This window comes from Branchiostoma floridae, chromosome 13 (genome assembly GCF_000003815.2).
Source record: "Branchiostoma floridae strain S238N-H82 chromosome 13, Bfl_VNyyK, whole genome shotgun sequence".
Lineage (NCBI taxonomy): Eukaryota > Metazoa > Chordata > Leptocardii > Amphioxiformes > Branchiostomatidae > Branchiostoma > Branchiostoma floridae.
Genome location: NC_049991.1, coordinates 20,258,924 through 20,278,913, shown reverse-complemented (window position 1 = coordinate 20,278,913; position 19,990 = coordinate 20,258,924). Strand labels below are relative to the sequence as shown.

The 19,990-nt window shown below is 43.8% G+C and overlaps 1 protein-coding gene across 1 annotated transcript in view; it reads left to right on the top strand.

Moving 5' to 3' along the window:
* Window positions 1–19,673, top strand: part of LOC118428630 (TATA-binding protein-associated factor 172-like) — a gene marked incomplete in the record, with an annotated part of 36,096 nt that extends 16,423 nt beyond the window's left edge. The window contains 21 exon segments of the mRNA XM_035838736.1: window positions 966–1,119; window positions 1,503–1,750; window positions 2,260–2,413; window positions 2,685–2,779; window positions 3,592–3,790; window positions 4,151–4,299; window positions 4,725–4,877; window positions 7,002–7,139; window positions 7,784–7,935; window positions 9,274–9,351; window positions 9,626–9,689; window positions 9,921–9,986; window positions 10,963–11,104; window positions 11,517–11,647; window positions 15,105–15,221; window positions 15,658–15,806; window positions 16,403–16,549; window positions 17,084–17,161; window positions 17,717–17,846; window positions 18,186–18,277; window positions 19,203–19,673. Of these exon segments, the coding sequence (XP_035694629.1) occupies window positions 966–1,119; window positions 1,503–1,750; window positions 2,260–2,413; window positions 2,685–2,779; window positions 3,592–3,790; window positions 4,151–4,299; window positions 4,725–4,877; window positions 7,002–7,139; window positions 7,784–7,935; window positions 9,274–9,351; window positions 9,626–9,689; window positions 9,921–9,986; window positions 10,963–11,104; window positions 11,517–11,647; window positions 15,105–15,221; window positions 15,658–15,806; window positions 16,403–16,549; window positions 17,084–17,161; window positions 17,717–17,846; window positions 18,186–18,277; window positions 19,203–19,473 (2,907 nt within the window).
* Between the last annotated feature and the right edge of the window lie 317 nt (window positions 19,674–19,990).

Here is a 19,990-nt window from a genome sequence, read left to right as displayed (position 1 = left end):
AGGGCATTGCCAGAAAAAAACACCTTAAACACATTTTAAGAACTTTTACCTTATTTGGCAAATACTGTACATCAAAGTATGCATTAGATATGCAAGAAGAACCATTGCTAGTTGTAGAGTGGGGATTTCATGTTGTAATCTGGTGATGATATGGTGTAAATTTTTTCATAACCACAGTATTGCTAAGACTAAATATATGTGTCAACAAATTCAGAGCTTTATGCTTTTGTTTTAAGCCATACATTTGCAAAGAGTCTCATACACAGTGAAGGAACCTTCAAAGTTAATCTCTACAACTGAATAAAAAGCAAAAATTTACTTCCTAATGTTTTGAGTGACATCCATCACTCTTCTTAAGTGTCACTAAAATGAACAGCTGGCAGAACAATTTAGTACAAGTACAGCTAACTAGAATTGAATTGTTACAGTATTGAATTGTCCTGCCATTTCATTCTAGTGATGTTAAAGAAGAGTGATGGATTTCACTCGAAATGTCCGGAAGTAAATATCCGTTTTTTATCCAGTTGTAGACTGAGATAGAAATTGTATTGTTTACCTGGATGTCTAACCTTTATAAAGGTAAGTAAAGGAACCCTTTCCACCCCCAAGGAATCTGCTGCTAGAAGTCATGCTATTATGTTACTTGTTAAGAGTCTAACAGAGTCTAGTAAAAGACCCCTGTACTTTCCTCCCCCCAGGAATCTGCTGCTAGAAGTCATGCTATTATGTTACTTGTTAAGAGTCTAACAGAGTCTAGTAAAAGACCCCTGTACTTTCCTCCCCCCAGGAATCTGCTGCTAGAAGTCATGCTATTATGTTACTTGTTAAGAGTCTAACAGAGTCTAGTAAAAGACCCCTGTACTTTCCTCCCCCCAGGAATCTGCTGCTAGAAGTCATGCTATTATGTTACTTGTTAAGAGTCTAACAGAGTCTAGTAAAAGACCCCTGTACTTTCCTCCCTCCAGGAATCTGCTGCTAGAAGTCTTGCCATGCTGCTAGAACAGACCATGACCCGGACCCCCTGTCCAAACCCCAAAATCACCCGGAACCTGCGGGGCTTCGCCTGTGCAGACTGTGTGCAAACTCCTCTGGTCACTCAGCCACTACAGCCTATCAGGGGTTAGTCAGACATTGTCAACAGTTTGTTTTTTCTTCAAAGTAAATGACATTTGGGAACATACCATCAAAATTACTTGATTCTTTGACAAGGTAAAAAACGCATGCAAACAGTTTTTAGCACACAAGCTATACCTAGAGAAGACGATACAGAGTTTTGAATCAAACAGATTTTGACCAGGCCATACATGTACTTTTTTTACATCACATATAGGACAAACATGTGTATTGAAACGGTTTAAAGCATATGTACTGTGTGTGACTCTGTGCGTTTGTGTGTGTGTACAGGTATGTGTAATATACTATATTTATATAGGGCTGTTTTGACAATTTCTTCCTGTTGACAAAGCTATCACTTCTTGAAACTTCTCTCTTACAAAATGCAGAACCGGCATCCAGACCAGCCAGCCCAGTATGCGGCTCCCCGGCAGCCACCCCCTCCCCCTCGGGCAGGGGTACCCCTCCTGTATTCCCCCCCGGCACGGAGGGGGTGTCCAAGACCTCAGGAATCCTGACGCTGGTGCGGCAGCAGAGAGACGCTGCCATAGCAACGGCCAGCAGGCGAGGGGGGCGGGGCAGGAAGAACCTAGGGTTAAAGGTCGATATGGAGGCGATTCTGGCTGAGGATGATGAGGTCAGTTAGAACATTTTTATTAACCATCAGCCATTTTGAATTCAAAGGTCAATAGACATCATGGTAACCCCATTCACTGTATTAATGAATCAACTAGGTTTTGATTCCTTTTAATGATTTCAAACATTCTTCTTGGAGTTATAATATGACTCTGAGGAGCTTTGAGTGTGCAGTACCATGTGTTTCTACATTTTTGGAGTAGACAAAGAAATTTTAAGTGAAGTACAAATTTTTGGAGAGATGTGTGTATTGGAGCAAAAGATGAGGGTCCCTGAGTGAAAAATTCAAAATATTATGTGACTGTGTAAAAGGCTGTGTGTGTGTGTTTGTCTGTCTGTGTGTGTGTGTGTGTGCACGCGCCTGTGTGTGTGTGCCAACCCACAAAATAGAGGTAGCTTCGGATCAGCATTGTGCATCTTATCCCTGCAAGATGGGGATCATTTAGATGGATAATTATGTAGTACGGAGTTTGAGACTACAGTCTGTGTTTGAACCTCTATCCTCTGCAGGCTCAGAAGCAGGCAGCAGTGCAGGTACGCGGGGCAGGGCTGGTGCTGACACAGATCGCCAGGCACTTCGGCTCGGGGCTGACCTCCGCCCTGCCGAACCTGTGGGAGGCCACTGTGGGGGCGCTGTCCTCAGTTAACCTTCCTGCTGATGCAGGTGGGTACTACTATGTAACCCTACTTTACTCTGTCAGTGACAGGTGAAAAAATTCGAAATACTTGATACTTGGAAGCATAGAGTGTGTAGAAATTGCTTGGTAAATATTATGTAGTAGCTGCTCAAAACATGTTCTTGAAACAATGGCCCTAGTTCAGAGAGTAGCATAGTAAAAAGTTTGCAAATTTTCCACCCTTGATATTCTATTTTCATCCTGACAAACTATAAGTAAAACAAAATTCAATGTGTTTTGTCCTCGTGCTGTCTGTAGACTCTACCCATGACGGCCCAGCCCAGGACCTGGTGAATGCACTACAGGTGGTGGAAGTGATGGGGCCGGCCTTACATCAACAACTTCATACACAGGTCAGAACAATTAACAACTTTTTCCGTTTACAATGTGAAAACTATCTTAATAGTAAGCTAGATGTCATTGTATCATTCTGTAGCAATATTGGTATATTCATATTTGTTTTTCAGAGAATTTGGCCTCAGATTTCAGACATTTACATGAATTTTGTCATCAGTTGTGGGTCACAGACACCTGGGAGTTTGTAATCATTATTCACTGATATCTGTTTTCTTAGTGGTAGGTTCAAAGCTAGGAGTCTGCAAGTATGAACTCTCCAAAGTCCCTGTCTAGGGTACCATGTATAGCCCAGTTGTTAGCAACCCTTCTCCTGGACCAACAGGGTCAGAGTTCCCATCTGCTATAGCCCCCAACCCGCTTGCCTCTATCCCGACATACTTTCTACTCAAAAGGCCCGCAGTTCTTTGGAACAGGATGTTAAGCCGTGGCTCACTGTTCATAGTTCTTGTCCAGAAGAGCTAGGAGAATTTTCTTCTGTGCGCTGTAAATACTGTACATATGATTGTGTACATTGTATGTCAAAAGATGTATCATGACGATCTATTAACAATGTATCTTCCAAAAGTTCTCTTCACATTTTGACAAGGTCCTGTACATGTATTTTTCCAGTTGATCCATGATCATTGTGCTTTCTGAAAAGAGCTTGGCAATTTCCTTGTGCAATGAGCCTGTAAATACTGTACAACACATACTGTTTTCTCTGTCACAAACAGTGGAAAACTTACACAGTGGAAAACTAGCTCTCGGCTGGGCTAAACTGGATCAAAATCTCTTCTCTAAATTTTGACAAGGTCCCTTATTTTTCCAGTTGATCCAAGCGTTGCCGCAGCTATGCACCTGTCTGCGCCACCCTTACACCGCCGTCAGGCACATGGCGGCCCGGGTTCTGGGCATGCTCAGTAAGGTGGTTACCGTGGAGACCATGAACCTGGTGCTGGGTCATGTGATCCCCATGCTGGGGGCGTCCGAGGAGGTCCAGAGGGAGGGAGCCATGGAGGCACTCAGCTGTATCCTTTAGGATTTTTGTTTTATTTTAATTTTTTTTTTAAATTTTTTTTAACTTTATCAAAATTATGTCTCTTGAGTATTATTTCATAGATACATGAACTGATAGGGTTGGCATCATATAACAATAAAAAAAATGAAAATACAGTCCAACACATCAAAGAATCCTTTGCAAATTTTCAGCCATATCTTCCATATGTGACGAGGTAAACAAGATAAATTTAGTTTTTAATTCCTTAACGAGTCTGTGGTGTTCAGACATAGTAAAGAAGCTACATGTAGATCTGATGAGGTACAATCATGTAAACTAGATAAAACATTGATTTCTAAATTATTTTTCTTAACGAGCCCCTTGTACCCAGACATAGTAGAGAAGCTAGGTGTTGTGATGATCCCCTACATCGTGCTGCTGGTGGTGCCAGTACTCGGCAGGATGAGCGACCAGACAGAGTGTGTGCGGCTTCTCGCCACGCAGTGCTTCGCCACACTGGTCAGGCTCATGCCACTGGAGGTGAGAAACGTTTGTTGTTGTTGTTGTTGAGCGACCAGACGGAGTGTGTGCGGCTCCTCGCCACACAGTGCTTCGCCACACTGGTCAGGCTCATGCCACTAGAGGTGAGAGACTTTTCCTTTTGTTTATCAATTAATGCATTTAAGTTTGCGGGGAATTAATTTTGCGATAGCACCATGCACGTCTCTTACTGCCAATTGGAAAAATGTTCGCGGGGGTTTTAAGCTCGCGGTGAAGTGGTCACCGCAAAAAACGCGAACATCAAACCATCGCGAAAGTTAGAGAATGAAAGTCAATTCATTCTTTCTTGTAGAGGACATACAAAGTTGAAACCTGTTAAATATGATCAGTAAGTGTTGTCATTTTCCCAATACCACTAATCAGATGTTAATCAATCATTGTTTGCTTGTTTGTTTATTTGTCAGGCAGGGATCCCAAACCCTCCCGACATGTCAGCAGACCTGATAGAGAAGAAGGCTGAGGAGAGGAGGTTCCTGGAACAGCTGCTGGATAACTCCAGGGTAGACAACTACCTGGTGCCTGTCCCCATCCAGGCTGAACTCAGGAAATACCAACAGGTAAGGACTGGAACAGTTGCTGGATAACTCCAGGGTGGACAACTACCTGGTGCCTGTCCCCATCCAGGCTGAGCTCAGGAAATACCAACAGGTAAGGACTGGAACAGCTGCTGGACAACTACCTGGTGCCTGTTCCCATCCAGGCTGAGCTCAGGAAATACCAACAGGTAAGGACTGGAACAGCTGCTGGATAACTCCAGGGTGGACAACTACCTGGTGCCTGTTCCCATCCAGGCTGAGCTCAGGAAGTACCAACAGGTAAGGACTGGAACAGTTGCTGGATAACTCCAGAGTAGACAACTACCTGGTGCCTGTCCCCATCCAGGCTGAACTCAGGAAGTACCAACAGGTAAGGACTGGAACAGCTGCTGGATAACTCCAGAGTAGACAACTACCTGGTGCCTGTACCCATCCAGGCTGAGCTCAGGAAATACCAACAGGTAAGGACTGGAACAGTTGCTGGACAACTACCTGGTGCCTGTCCCCATCCAGGCTGAACTCAGGAAGTACCAACAGGTAAGGACTGGAACAGCTGCTGGATAACTCCAGAGTAGACAACTACCTGGTGCCTGTACCCATCCAGGCTGAGCTCAGGAAATACCAACAGGTAAGGACTGGAACAGCTGCTGGATAACTCCAGAGTAGACAACTACCTGGTGCCTGTCCCCATCCAGGCTGAGCTCAGGAAATACCAACAGGTAAGGACTGGAACAGTTGCTGGATAACTCCAGAGTAGACAACTACCCAGTGCCTGTACCCATCCAGGCTGAGCTCAGGAAGTACCAACAGGTAAGGACTGGAACAGCTGTTGGATAACTCCAGGGTGGACAACTACCTGGTGCCTGTCCCCTTCCAGGCTGAGCTCAGGAAATACCAACAGGTAATTCTAAGTCCTTTAAAGAGGAGATTTCTGATTCAGAACTACAATGTACCTGGTGCCTGTTCCCATCCAGGCTGAGCTCAGGAAGTACCAACAGGTAAGGACTGGAACAGTTGCTGGATAACTCCAGGGTGGACAACTACCTGGTGCCTGTCCCCATCCAGGCTGAGCTCAGGAAGTACCAACAGGTAAGGACTGGAACAGTTGCTGGATAACTACCTGGTGCCTGTTCCCATCCAGGCTGAGCTCAGGAAGTACCAACAGGTAAGGACTGGAACAGTTGCTGGATAACTCCAGGGTGGACAACTACCTGGTGCCTGTACCCATCCAGGCTGAGCTCAGGAAACACCAACAGGTAAGGACTGGAACAGCTGCTGGACAACTACCTGGTGCCTGTTCCCATCCAGGCTGAGCTCAGGAAATACCAACAGGTAAGGACTGGAACAGTTGCTGGATAACTCCAGGGTGGACAACTACCTGGTGCCTGTACCCATCCAGGCTGAGCTCAGGAAACACCAACAGGTAAGGACTGGAACAGCTGCTGGACAACTACCTGGTGCCTGTTCCCATCCAGGCTGAGCTCAGGAAATACCAACAGGTAAGGCCTGGAACAGCTGCTGGATAACTCCAGGGTGGACAACTACCTGGTGCCTGTACCCATCCAGGCTGAACTCAGGAAGTACCAACAGGTAAGGACTGGAACAGTTGCTGGACAACTACCTGGTGCCTGTCCCCATCCAGGCTGAACTCAGGAAATACCAACAGGTTATTATAAAGAAGACCTTGGACTCCATTTACCTGTCCTGCTCTACATCATCAACATCAAATTTGTGTTAAAATATGAATGCAAAATCTTGAACATTTCTGTGAAACTGTCAATATCAAACCACAACAGATTTGATGAACCATTAGTGTCTGGGACATTTCTGTACTTAGATACATGATTATGTTAATTTACATAAAAGTCCAACATCCATGTAGAACATTTTGATACTTTGAATAAATCAATCACGTAAATTCTCTAAATAGATGTTTCAAATACCTTCCTTCAGTGTCTTAGAATGTCTTACTGTAAGTTAGCGCCATGTTTTCTTTAAGTTAGTAAAATTTTCGGATTAGAATTTAAATTCTTTTGTCCAACTTACAACACCTCCCAAAAAATCATAAACTTTGAATCAATTGTTTTTTTTATGGTCAGTCCAGGTGTTCTTCAGAATTTGTAATGAATTCTTCCCAATTTCCAGGATGGCGTGAACTGGCTGGCGTTCCTGAACAAATACAAACTGCACGGCATCCTGTGTGATGATATGGGTCTGGGGAAGACACTGCAGTCTCTGTGTATAGTGGCAGGGGACCACTACCATAGGGCAGCAGAGTATAGGGTAAGATACTCTATACTATCTGTACAGTGCATCTAGTCACTGTGGCTTTCTGATAAATAAATTTGTTATTAGTAGAAAACTTCTTTTTTCATTTTTGTTGTCATACTTTAAAGTGGTAGGTAAATGTAAGCTACGCTCAAAAACAAAGTTTGGTGTCAGATACTCTACACAGAGTTGTCTTGTAGTTCTAATGACATAATGGGTCACTTTGCATAAGGTCGTGTACATCAAATTTAAGACTAGTCTAAACATATAGAGACTGTGCACTTCTCTCTGAGCTTTTTTTGTGTGAATGTTATTAGTGACATGGTTTTCTCACCTTATATAATGGTGGTTACAGGTTCTTTAGATTCATTGAGGTGGAGACAATACGTGCTGTCCGCAATCCTTTTATTTGCCACTTCTCTCCAAGATCTTTCTAGTCTCCCTCCCCTGGACCTTCAGTCCAGACTCTCTGTCTGACCAATTTCCTCCAGACTAGACTTCTATCTCAACCAGAGCTTATTCACTGCTCATTGGGGGGGAGAACGGGAACACCATACTATCTGCATTTTTTTAATATCTACTCTATTCTATACTTACAACAATGGTAAAACATCTCTTATGACCCACGCATGCCCTTCTCTTATATTTTGTCTCTGCAGAAGTCCCGTCACGCGGATTGTGCCCCCCTCCCCTCCATCGTGGTCTGCCCCCCCACACTGACGGGACACTGGGTGTACGAAGTGGAGAAGTTCGTGTCCCTGGAGCACCTCAACCCCCTGCACTACACGGGACCCCCCTCCGAGAGGAACAGGTTAGTCAACCCCCTGCACTACACGGGACCCCCCTCCGAGAGAAACAGGTTAGTGAACCCCCTGTACTATACAGGACCCCCCTCCGAGAGAAACAGGTTAGTCAACCTCCTGCACTACACAGGACCCCCCTCCGAGAGAAACAGGTTAGTCAACCCCCTGCACTACACGGGACCCCCCTCCGAGAGAAACAGGTTAGTCACCCCCCTGAACTATACAGGACCCCCCTCCGAGAGAAACAGGTTAGTGAACCCCCTGAACTATACGGGACCCCCCTCCGAGAGAAACAGGTTAGTGAACCCCCTGAACTATACAGGACCCCCCTCCAAGAGAAACAGGCTAGTCAACCCCCTGAACTACACAGGACCCCCCTCCGAGAGAAACAGGTTAGTGAACCCCCTGAACTACACGGGACCCCCCTCCGAGAGAAACAGGTTAGTCAACCCCCTGAACTACACAGCACCCCCCTCCGAGAGAAACAGGTTAGTGAACCCCCTGCACTACACAGGACCCCCCTCCGAGAGAAACAGGTTAGTCAACCCCCTGCACCACACAGGACCCCCTCCGAGAGGAACAGGTTAGTCAACCCCCTGCACTACACAGGACCCCCCTCCGAGAGAAACAGGTTAGTCAACCCCCTGCACTACACAGGACCCCCCTCCGAGAGGAACAGGTTAGTCAACCCCCTGAACTACACGGGACCCCCCTCCGAGCAAAACAGGTTAGTGACAACCCCCCGCACTACACGGGACCCCCCTCCGAGAGAAACAAGTTAGTCAACCCCCTGAACTATACAGGACCCCCCCTCTGAGAGAAACAGATAAGTGAACCCCCTGCACTACACAGGACCCCCCTCCGAAAGAAACAGGTTAGTCAACCCCCTGCACTACACAGGACCCCCCTCCGAAAGAAACAGGTTAGTCAACCCCCTGCACTATACAGGACCCCCGTCCGAGAGAAACAGGTTGGTTAGAAATTATTGTCAAAATTTTCAAAACTGCTCACGAAAAGCAATAAAATCTGGTTTGTGTGGTCAGGTCCTGTAATCAGGATTGTTAATTTCTTTGTCAATTAGATAGTATATCTACATAAAAAGTGGTAACATTGGCCAGGTGGTCCTTCTGCACTTCAGCTAAATGTTTGACACAGTGACAGTCACTGTGGCTCTGAAAATAGAAGTGTGCAATTGGTACATTTTGTTTTTTGAGATTGTTTTGAGTTACAAAGACATTTTTCAAGATGTTGGTCATTTCTGTAGTGAGGACAATTTTACTTCCTTCATTGCTGACTTGAAGATTTTTCCTAGTCCATTTCTTAAAAATTTCTCTTTTCCTTCTCAGGTTAAGGAGCAGAGTGAAGAAACACAACCTTGTGGTGGTATCTTACGACATTGTCAGGAACGACATTGACTTCTTCAGGTTTGTGGGTTTTAATTCTTCAGATCTTTGGATATTTTATGGAGAAAATATTTGGCAAATGCAATTATTGTATACTTACTAAAATGTGTATAATAATAGTAATTATTGTCTGATATGAACTTGAAATTTCATCTTTGTTCAACTTGGTAGAAGTCATTCTTGAACTAGTTTAAATGTAATATCCAGCTAAAAAATTAGACTCACCCAAATTTTTGCTCTTCAGTCGAAATTAAACTAGTTTAAGAATTATCTGATCTTATTCTTACTTCACCAGGACCATCCAGTGGAACTACTGCATCCTGGATGAAGGGCACATCATCAAGAATGGTAAAACGAAGGTGAGTGAGAATTAAATGTTTTTTTTTTCATTTATGAATGATATCTGTCATTAAATAGTATGATATGAAGGTTGGATGATCATTTTCTGTATCTTTGGTTGACACACTTGTACTTACCATAACAATGCAGACATTTAAAGAACTTGTGCATTATGTTGATTCCTAAACTGTAGGTAAAATGATTGAATATTGCATGATATACATTTGATATTCAACTTTGTTTGTTACAAGATTTCCAAAGCTGTGAAGCAGTTACAGGCCAACCACAGACTGATACTGTCCGGCACACCCATTCAGGTACAGTATCTACTATTCTTTTCTTTTAAATATCATTCTTGCTTATCCAGTGTTCGATATTCTTTGCTTTATTCTCCCCTTTAGAGTACAGGTGTTATGCCTTCCAGATGCTCAATGGACAAGGATATTACAGAGTCCAAATCACCCTTTTCTAGCTTCTTTCGATTGATTGATTGATTGATTAATTAATTGATTAATCAATTCATTGATTCATCCATCCAGTTCTTCATTCCTTCCCCCTCTCCTGTAGAACAATGTCCTGGAACTGTGGTCGCTGTTTGACTCCCTCATTCATCCATCCTGTTCTTCATTCCTTCCCTCTCCTGTAGAACAATGTGCTGGAACTGTGGTCGCTGTTTGACTCCCTCATTCATCCATCAAGTTCTTCATTCCTTCCCCCTCTCCTGTAGAACAATGTGCTGGAGCTGTGGTCGCTGTTTGACTCCCTCATTCATCCATCAAGTTCTTCATTCCTTCCCTCTCTCCTGTAGAACAATGTGCTGGAGCTGTGGTCGCTGTTTGACTTCCTCATTCATCCATCAAGTTCTTCATTCCTTCCCTCTCTCCTGTAGAACAATGTGCTGGAGCTGTGGTCGCTGTTTGACTTCCTCATTCATCCATCAAGTTCTTCATTCCTTCCCTCTCTCCTGTAGAACAATGTGCTGGAGCTGTGGTCGCTGTTTGACTTCCTCATTCATCCATCCAGTTCTTCATTCCTTCCCCCTCTCCTGTAGAACAATGTGCTGGAGCTGTGGTCGCTGTTTGACTTCCTCATTCATCCATCCGGTTCTTCATTCCTTCCCCCTCTCCTATAGAACAATGTGCTGGAACTGTGGTTGCTGTTTGACTCCTCATTCATCCATACAGTTCTTCATTCCTTCCCTCTCTCCTTTAGAACAATGTTCTGGAGCTATCGTTGCTGTTTGACTTCTTCATTCGTCCATCCTGTTCTTCATTTCTTCCCTCTATCCTGTAGAACAATGTCCTGGAGCTGTGGTCGCTGTTTGACTTCCTGATGCCAGGATTTCTGGGTACAGAGAAGCAGTTCATGGCCAAATATGGCAAGCCCATCCTGCAGTCCCGTGATGCCAAGAGCTCCTCCAAGGAGCAAGAAGCAGGTAAGAGGGATTAAGGGTTTCTCACCTGCAGGAGGCAGGAGAGATGGAGTCTTGTGAGTTTCACACCTGGTTTGATTAGAAGGAAGGAAGATGCACATTTCGTACTAATTGTTCATTAATTCTATCTGCTTTTGTGTGTAATATTACAGTAGCAGTAGCTGTTGTACTCTGTTTCCCATTTGTATTGTACCCAAATCTGTGTTCTTGCAGACTGAGTGCCTGTCAGTTGTTGCAGTAAATATAACTTCAACAGCAACTGATGCAGATTATTGATAGATTGATTATACATGTGATTCCTTTGTCCAATATATATCTTAAAAATAAGTATGTTGTCAGTGATGATGATGATTGTCTATGATTGTTTGTAAAATTAAACATTAATTGATTGATTGATTGATTGGTCCCTGTGCAGGTGCCCTAGCCATGGAGGCACTCCACCGACAGGTGCTGCCGTTCCTCCTGAGGAGGATGAAGGAAGATGTCTTACAGGACCTGCCTCCCAAAATCATCCAGGACTACTACTGTGAGCTCAGCCAGCTACAGGTGAGGGGAAACAGTTGTGAATTTTTGAAAGGCACTTTTTCGCTGTTAGTGTACAACTGCACTACTCAGAAGCTAGGACTGTGTACCTCCGACCTAGCGCACGGCTGCAAAACGTTACCTGCTAATTTCTTCAGTTGCAAATAAGCTTTTACCAATCTAACTTTTGAGATCAGTTTGGCTGGTTGAAAGGGATTTTCTCGCTGCTAAAAACATGTGTCCATGCAGCCGTTTATTTTTTGGCTCGGATCTCTTTTAAGGTGCCCAACCGGAGTAATACATCAATGAGACCTTCAAATTGACATTCCAGCATGTAATACGCGACAATCCAATCTCGTTGGGAGGTCTCGCGAGACTGTAATCTGGCCGCGCGCGCGCGTGATTTGACAGTCGGACGGTAACAGCCTTCAGCAGCCCAGCGGCTAACAACAATGGCTTCTCCCAGCATCGACTCGATCGAGTCAACTTCAGAGATTCGTTATGCTTTTATTTGGCAACATCCGCCGGTAAATCGGCATGCCATGAGCAGATAATATTGTTGTGAACCTATGGACTCGATATCGTGCTGTAAATTTGCAAATTTCTGGTCATTTTTCACAATTTTTGACGGGCGGTTTATGCTTGCTTGTCGTGAGAAAAACGTGCATATAGGCGCGTCGCCTTACTTGTAGTTACTCGGATAAGTTTGGCTCAAGCCGTAAAAATATCCCACAAAAGCTTACAAGTACCATCATTGGATCCTTGTAGATCCAAACTCGTAAGACTTTCGGCGATTTTGATCGTAAATTAGTCGATGGCAACATATCGGCCTTTGGGAGTTTACGCGTACGTGAGTTGGGGAGGGGGGCGTGTTTCCGCGTATATGCGTTCGTTTTGATCAAGGCGGAGTCACTTTTCCGACTATGATTTCAGTTTTCGCCAGATAAAACTCCACAAAAACGTGAACATATCGATGTAGGGTCCTTCTGGGTAGAAATCTAGCATGGTTTCGGCGGCTTTGTGGCCGACTTTTTTGGTTAACGTAATATGTAATGAGTGGGTGTGTCTGCAAATGTATAACGTTTGGCATTTGCTGTTCTTTTTCAGATCAACGCGTCGCGATCGAAATTCACATCAGCAGGGAAATACTGCAAATCATATGGATGCAATAGCCGTCAGTCCAAGTGTGTCAATGAAGAGAAAGTGCCAACGTGCATCATGTTTTTCAAGATCCCCCCAAATGTACTTGATGATAACACGTTACTTAAGCACTGGGATTGTCTGGTAAAAAGACAGCTCGGAAGGGATAATTTCACCATGAACATGAAATTAGAAATGTGCGTTTTTTATACTTTTTAACGGGAAATGTGTACATCTACTGCATGTATTTCCAGTAACGCATTCGTGTATTCATTGTGTCCCCATTCAAAGAAAGGACTCACGCTAAAATAGGCAGTCCAAAGAACAAAGGTAGACAGCAGTGTAGCACTCAAGACGTCACACAGGTACCACCACCAAGTGCAAGGGAATGTCTATTGCTGTAACTTAAATTGGGCGGACTTCGTTGTCTACTTTGGCAGGGATAATTTATTCTGCGAACGAATTAAAGTAGACTCAGAATGGCAGAAGAAGAATATCCCAAAGCTTGACCACTTTCACAAAACAGCCATACTACCGGAGCTGTTCACTCAAAGAGCCAAAGGAGGTAAGAAACTTTATGGTATGTATGAAGAAAGACTGATTGTTGATGCAGAGTGTCCAGACCACTGCATCGGCAGAATACAGTGGACTACTATGTATAGCACAGGGAAGTGGACACCTTACGGCTTACCTGTCTTAGGTCTGAGTAGGACGATGTCTCATTTGTTGCAAAAATTATGCCACACAAAAACAGTCAGAGATGTTGAAAGTTCACATTTTAATACAATGTACATTGAATGATTATGTGTATGAAACATTACCATTTCCCAACAGTATTACTTATCGGATGCTTATTTTCGTCAATACTGTAAATGCTATGAGAACTTCTCAATCATTTGGAAAAAACACTAATGATATATACATGTAATTATCATTTCTCAAAAGCATGAGTTGCAAAGCTCTACGAGATCGAGTAAGAACATATGTTAAGACATCTTTTATAAAACACGAAATACGGCTATTGCATCCATATAATTTGCAGTATTTCCCTGCTGATGTGAATTTCGATCGCGACGCGTTGATCTGAAAAAGAACAGCAAATGCCAAACGTTATACATTTGCAGACACACCCACTCATCACGTATGAAGTTAACCAATAAAAAGTTGCCCACAAAGCCGCCGAAACCATGCTAGATTTCTACCCAGAAGGACCCTACATCGATATGTTCACGTTTTTGTGGAGTTTCATCCGGCGAAAACTGAAATCATAGACATAGTCGGAAAAGTGACTCCGCCTTGATCAAAACGAACGCATATACGCGGAAACACGCCCCCCTCCCCAACTCACGTACGCGTAAACTCCCAAAGGCCGATATGTTGCCATCGACTAATTTACGATCAAAATCGCCGAAAGTCTTACGAGTTTGGATCTACAAGGATCCAATGATGGTACTTGTAAGCTTTTGTGGGATATTTTTACGGCTTGAGCCAAACTTATCCGAGTAACTACAAGTAAGGCGACGCGCCTATATGCACGTTTTTCTCACGACAAGCAAGCATAAACCGCCCGTCAAAAATTGTGAAAAATGACCAGAAATTTGCAAATTTACAGCACGATATCGAGTCCATAGGTTCACAACAATATTATCTGCTCATGGCATGCCGATTTACCGGCGGATGTTGCCAAATAAAAGCACAACGAATCTCTGAAGTTGACTCGATCGAGTCGATGCTGGGAGAAGCCATTGTTAGCCGCTGGGCTGCTGAAGGCTGTTACCGTCCGACTGTCAAATCACGCGCGCGCGCGGCCAGATTACAGTCTCGCGAGACCTCCCAACGAGATTGGATTGTCGCGTATTACCTAACAATGCCAAAATGATGACATCTGTCCGTGGTGCTGCTTTTTGAGAGGTGCTGGAGTTCACCCATTTCTGGTTTCTGTACATTGAGCTTGTGTCTGCTGTAAAGGGTAAACCTCTGTTGATATCTAATCCCAAGTTTGTCAATTTCTTTGTCACAATGTTACAATTATCCCTCAACCCTACAGGTGCATGTATGTAGTTGGACCATAATCCATGAAGTTGGTTGGCTTTGCAGTCTGTTAGATCATGACATTGTACGGAAATGAGTTCCAGTCAGATATAGTCCATTTGTGAACAATTTGTCATTACATGAAAATGACCCCTGACCTATTGACCCCTGACCTATTCCCTTCTGACGGTTCAGCTGTACGTAGAATTTACCAAGTTACAGGCCAAAAAGGGTGTGGAGGATGACCCCTGACCTGTGGACCCCTGACCTATTGACTCCTGACTTATTGACCCCTGACCTATTCCCACAGGTTCAGCTGTACGAGGACTTTGCCAAGTCCCAGGCCAGGAAGGGCGTGGAGGATTCCATCACCATGGCAACTGCAGATGAGGAGGAGAAGCCAAAACGGACAACGCACATTTTTCAGGTAAAAACACTAAGGACTAAAATCCTGTCTAACAGCAGGGTTCTTTCCAACACAGTTGAGTGTCGGGGGATCCCACTCTGTGATTTGTATCCCCTACACTGTGTTTCAACCAGTGTCAGAGATCTTTCTGTTGTCTTGCAACAAAGGTTACCATAAAGATGTTGGCTTTATTTAATTGAATTTCGCCCTCAAAATGCAGGAAAGAGTGTTTCTGAGGGTTATTCAATAAAAACGTTGCAGGGGGAGGATGCCCCCAGACCCCTCAACAGTTGTGGCATCCATTTCTTTTTAAACTTTGAACTGTATTTTTGTTTACCATACCAGATAGACTAATCATGGTAGCTGTAGAATGTAGGTAGTAGCTTTTGTAAGCAAAAGAAAAAAAGATCTTTGGGCCCACAAGATTGAATTTTTCTCATGTAATATTTCCTGGCAGGCTTTGCAGTACCTACAGAAGGTGTGTAACCACCCGAAGCTGGTGCTGTCCTGCAGTCATCCCGAGTTCCAACAGGTGGCGCTACAGCTAAAGGCACAGCAGTCCTCTCTGGATGACATCCAACACTCGGCCAAACTGACAGCTCTCAGGTTAGTGGTGAAGTTTTGTTGGATGTTAGATCAATTTATCAGTTTGTTAAGGAGGATAAATCATAATCCGATATGGTTTTGATCCATTCATTCATTCTCCTATTCATCCATTCAGTCATTCAATCGCTCCTTCAATCTTCCATTCAATCACCCAACTATTTATTCAATCATTCATTCATTTATCCATTCCTTATTTCATTCCATCTTCTGTTGTAATTGTATCATCTATCCATTTAATAATTCATTCAACCATTCATTCTTCCATTCATTCACTCACTCATTCATGCATCTGGGATCACCTCTGATCAAATCTGTTGTCCCCATAGAACTCCTGCTGGACTTCATCCATTCATTCCTTCACTTATTTATCTGAGATTACCACCTTTCAAACACGATTAAGTCTGTTCTTCCCAGACAGCTCCTGCTGGACTGTGGGATCGGAGCTCCCGACAGCGGACAGACGTCTGACCTCCTGTCGGACTCAGTGGTCCAGACTTAAACTTGGTCACTAATAGACTAAGTATAGGTTTGACTGTAAGTGTACCTCAGAATGTACACATAATAGTGCCATGTATGCTCTAATCTGTTGTTCCCAGACAGCTCCTGTTGGATTGTGGGATCGGAGTTCCCGACAGCGGCCAGACGTCAGACCTCCTGTCGGACGCTGTGGTTGGTCAGCACCGGGCCCTGGTGTTCTGCCAGCTCAAGAGCATGCTGGACATTCTGGAGAAGGACCTCCTAAAGTAAGGCTACACCAAATTTTTTGTTTGTTTGTTCACTGGCATGTTACGCCACTTGTGTGTTCTGCCGAAGGGCGGTTATACCAGCTATATAGATACAGATACAGATAACTCTTACTATCTACTAAGGCTACACCAAGTCCAAGGGGGTGACATACCAAGCTTTAGTAATATTCAGAATTTATGGGTTAAGAATTTGGAATGCTAAGTAGCAATAGGAAACAGTTAGATGTTTCAGAATCCTGAAACGTTTTTCTGTCCTGGGGTGAATGGACTCGTCAGTGACACTGTAGAGGTCTTGTTGGAGTGCAGGTTTTTATATGCTAAGCTATTAATTGATATGTAAAGAGATCTAGTTGAAGAGCATGTTTTATCCTAACTAATAATTAATATGCAGAAGAGATGAAGCGGATTCTACCTGAAATGTCTGACCGTTCCCAAAATCATATCCAGTTGCTTGAGTAACTGCTTTTAGCGTATCTTATTACCTGGATGTCTAACCTTCATTGACACATATCCACATAAAATGTTTTGCAGAGCCCACATGCCCAGTGTGACGTACCTCAGGTTGGATGGGTCCATTCCTGCGGGGGCCAGACATTCCATTGTCAACAGGTAACACTTTATTAACCCTTCACTTCCATTGTCAACAGGTAACACTTTATTAACCCTTCACTTCCATTGTCAACAGGTAACACTTTATTAACCCCTCACACACTGAAGTATAGAATTAGCTGTTTGGCTACCAATCCTCTACTGGTTGCAGCAGCGTTCTGGACTAAAATGCACTTACTAGACAGTAAAGAGCACTACTTGGTGTATGGTTTCTTTTTTATATCATTATGTTTAATTTGTTATGATTGTGGCAGAGATGGATCTGTAGAAAAGAACTTGGTAACAGACCCGAGTCAGCTTAGTAGTACCGATGTGGCGTAGATTGTCATTCTCATATAGGACTGTTAACTTAAAGCCATAACCGATGCTTGATGGTTGATATGAGTTATAAAGGTCAGAATCTATGATGATGGCCATACTGCACAATGTTCATTGTATACAAAGTAGGGTCTGACTACTGGTATATGCAAGGGTCTGTTTTGTAGCCTGTAATGATGTAAAGCACCGGCAATATTCTATCGTAAATGGTACTTCATTTCTGTTCCGTTCTGTAAGGTTTAACAACGACCCCTCCATCGACCTGCTGCTGCTGACGACCCACGTGGGTGGGTTGGGGCTGAACCTGACCGGGGCAGACACAGTCATCTTTGTGGAGCACGACTGGAACCCCATGCGAGACCTCCAGGTAATTACTGTAAATGCATTTAAGTTTGCGGGGATTTAATTTTGCGGTGGCGGGAAAAGGGACTTTTCGCAGTGGTTTTAAGTTTGCAGTAGCACCTTGCACTGTAGTCGTTTACTGCCATGCTGAAATGTTCGCAGTGGTTTTAAGTTCACGGTGAAGTGTCCACTGCGAAAACCCGAACACAAAACCCCACCACGAACATTTTTGCATAAAAATTTTTTTTACAGTACATGACTGTATATGAATAACCCTGTTAAAACAAAATGCATAAAATGAAATGAAATGAAATATAGAAAATATGCAATAGTTTATAATATTTTATTTCCCCTCCCCCCATAGGCAATGGACCGTGCCCATCGGCTGGGACAGAAGAAGGTGGTGAACGTTTACAGACTCGTCACTCAGGGAACTCTGGAGGAGAAAATCATGGGGTCAGTACTGTCTGTCTGTCTGTCTGTCTGTCTGTCTGTTTGTCTATGTCTACATCAGTACTGGGCAAAGAAGCTTAGCCCTTGCCTGGCCCAACGTTTGGGGATTGAGTGAGGTTTTGGTGATTGTAACAAAAAATTGGTACATGAAAGCACATTACTGTCAAAATTATTAGGTGAAGTGTTGCATGCATAATATTATGTACATATTGGCATTCTAGAGTCTGACATGAATCTTAGAGCTGGCAGACCTGGGGCAGCTGTAGCTCTAAGTGGCCTCCCAGGTGTTTTGGTAAACTATAGCATTCAATATATCACATATATTACATGTATATCTTGCAACACGGTACATAATGATTGTAACATCAAGCAGATTAAAATGGGACTGAGCAGAGCACTTGGGGCTAATGCTTGTAGCCTTTCACAGACTACACCAGTGTGTATTTTGGGGAAAAACTTCAACAGCCATACATGACCAAGAAGTCATCAGCTGTATATATCTGGACTCCAGATATATACAGCTGATGCAGGGCTTTAGCCAGCTCAAAATTTTTTTCCGTCAGCCAATTCCAATCTTAGCGAAAACCGCGAAAATTAATTAGAAGGACTGGACTGAGACCTTGAAAAACGGGTTTTAATGATATTATAGTATGCGAAAGGGCGCCGACACACATTGTCAATAGTCATAACAATAGCAAAACAAACAGTGTGTGGTTTTTACGGCTGTGGACGGCGTCCCCAAGCCGCCTGCAGCTTCCAACAATGATTTTTGTCCTTCAAGGTTGACGGATTGGTTTTAAAATTTTTCCGTCAGACGGAGCAAATTTCCGTCAATTGACGGAAAAACGGATGCTGGCTAAACCCCTGAGCTGATGACTTCTTCCAGACTGGAGCTACATTTTCTATGAATGTCCTTCCCATTTCCCAGGCTGCAGAAGTTCAAGTTGAACATCGCCAACACGGTGATCTCCCAAGAGAACTCCAGCCTGCGGTCCATGGGCACCGACCAGCTCCTCGGCCTCTTCACTCTGGACGAAAGGAAGGAGAGAGAGGAGGGAGGGAGGACAGCAGGGGCAGGGAACGCGCATGGAAGTGGCGAGGGCATGAAGGGGGTTATGGAGGGACTGGGAGAGCTGTGGGACCAAGCGCAGTATGAGACGGAATATGATCTGGGCAGTTTTGTTCAGTCCCTGACTTAGTGTGACACGGTGAAAGTTTCATTTTTATTTTCGTAGTTTTTGCTGCAAAATCTCCTTATCAAGAGTCTGTTGCACTGTGAAGGATGTCATGCATTAAATTGCATGTATTACTGCTGCGACACAGCTGCAAGTCTTGTTTTACCCTCTTACCGCAATTTCGTCCAGTTCCTCACTTGAAGTGGGTTGAGGATGTTTTCGAGGTCTAGTGTATCTCATATAGGATCCTCTATAGCTAAGGCTTGTCATTGGCAAGTCTGTCTTCCATTGGCAAGTCTGTCTTCGTTCTTCTTCTTCATCTATGTGCCTCAGATTGGACTCTCAGATGCTGAAGAAGTCAACACTTCTACGATCAACTGTAAACGTTTCAGGGTGGATTTATTTCTGCACGTTTTTGCTGCAAAATCTCCTTAAGTTAGTAATACCAAGAATACACTGTGATGAATGTGATGCATTAAATTGCATGTATTACTACAGGTACTGCAACACAGTGGACTACTATTACTGCTGTTCTTCAGAA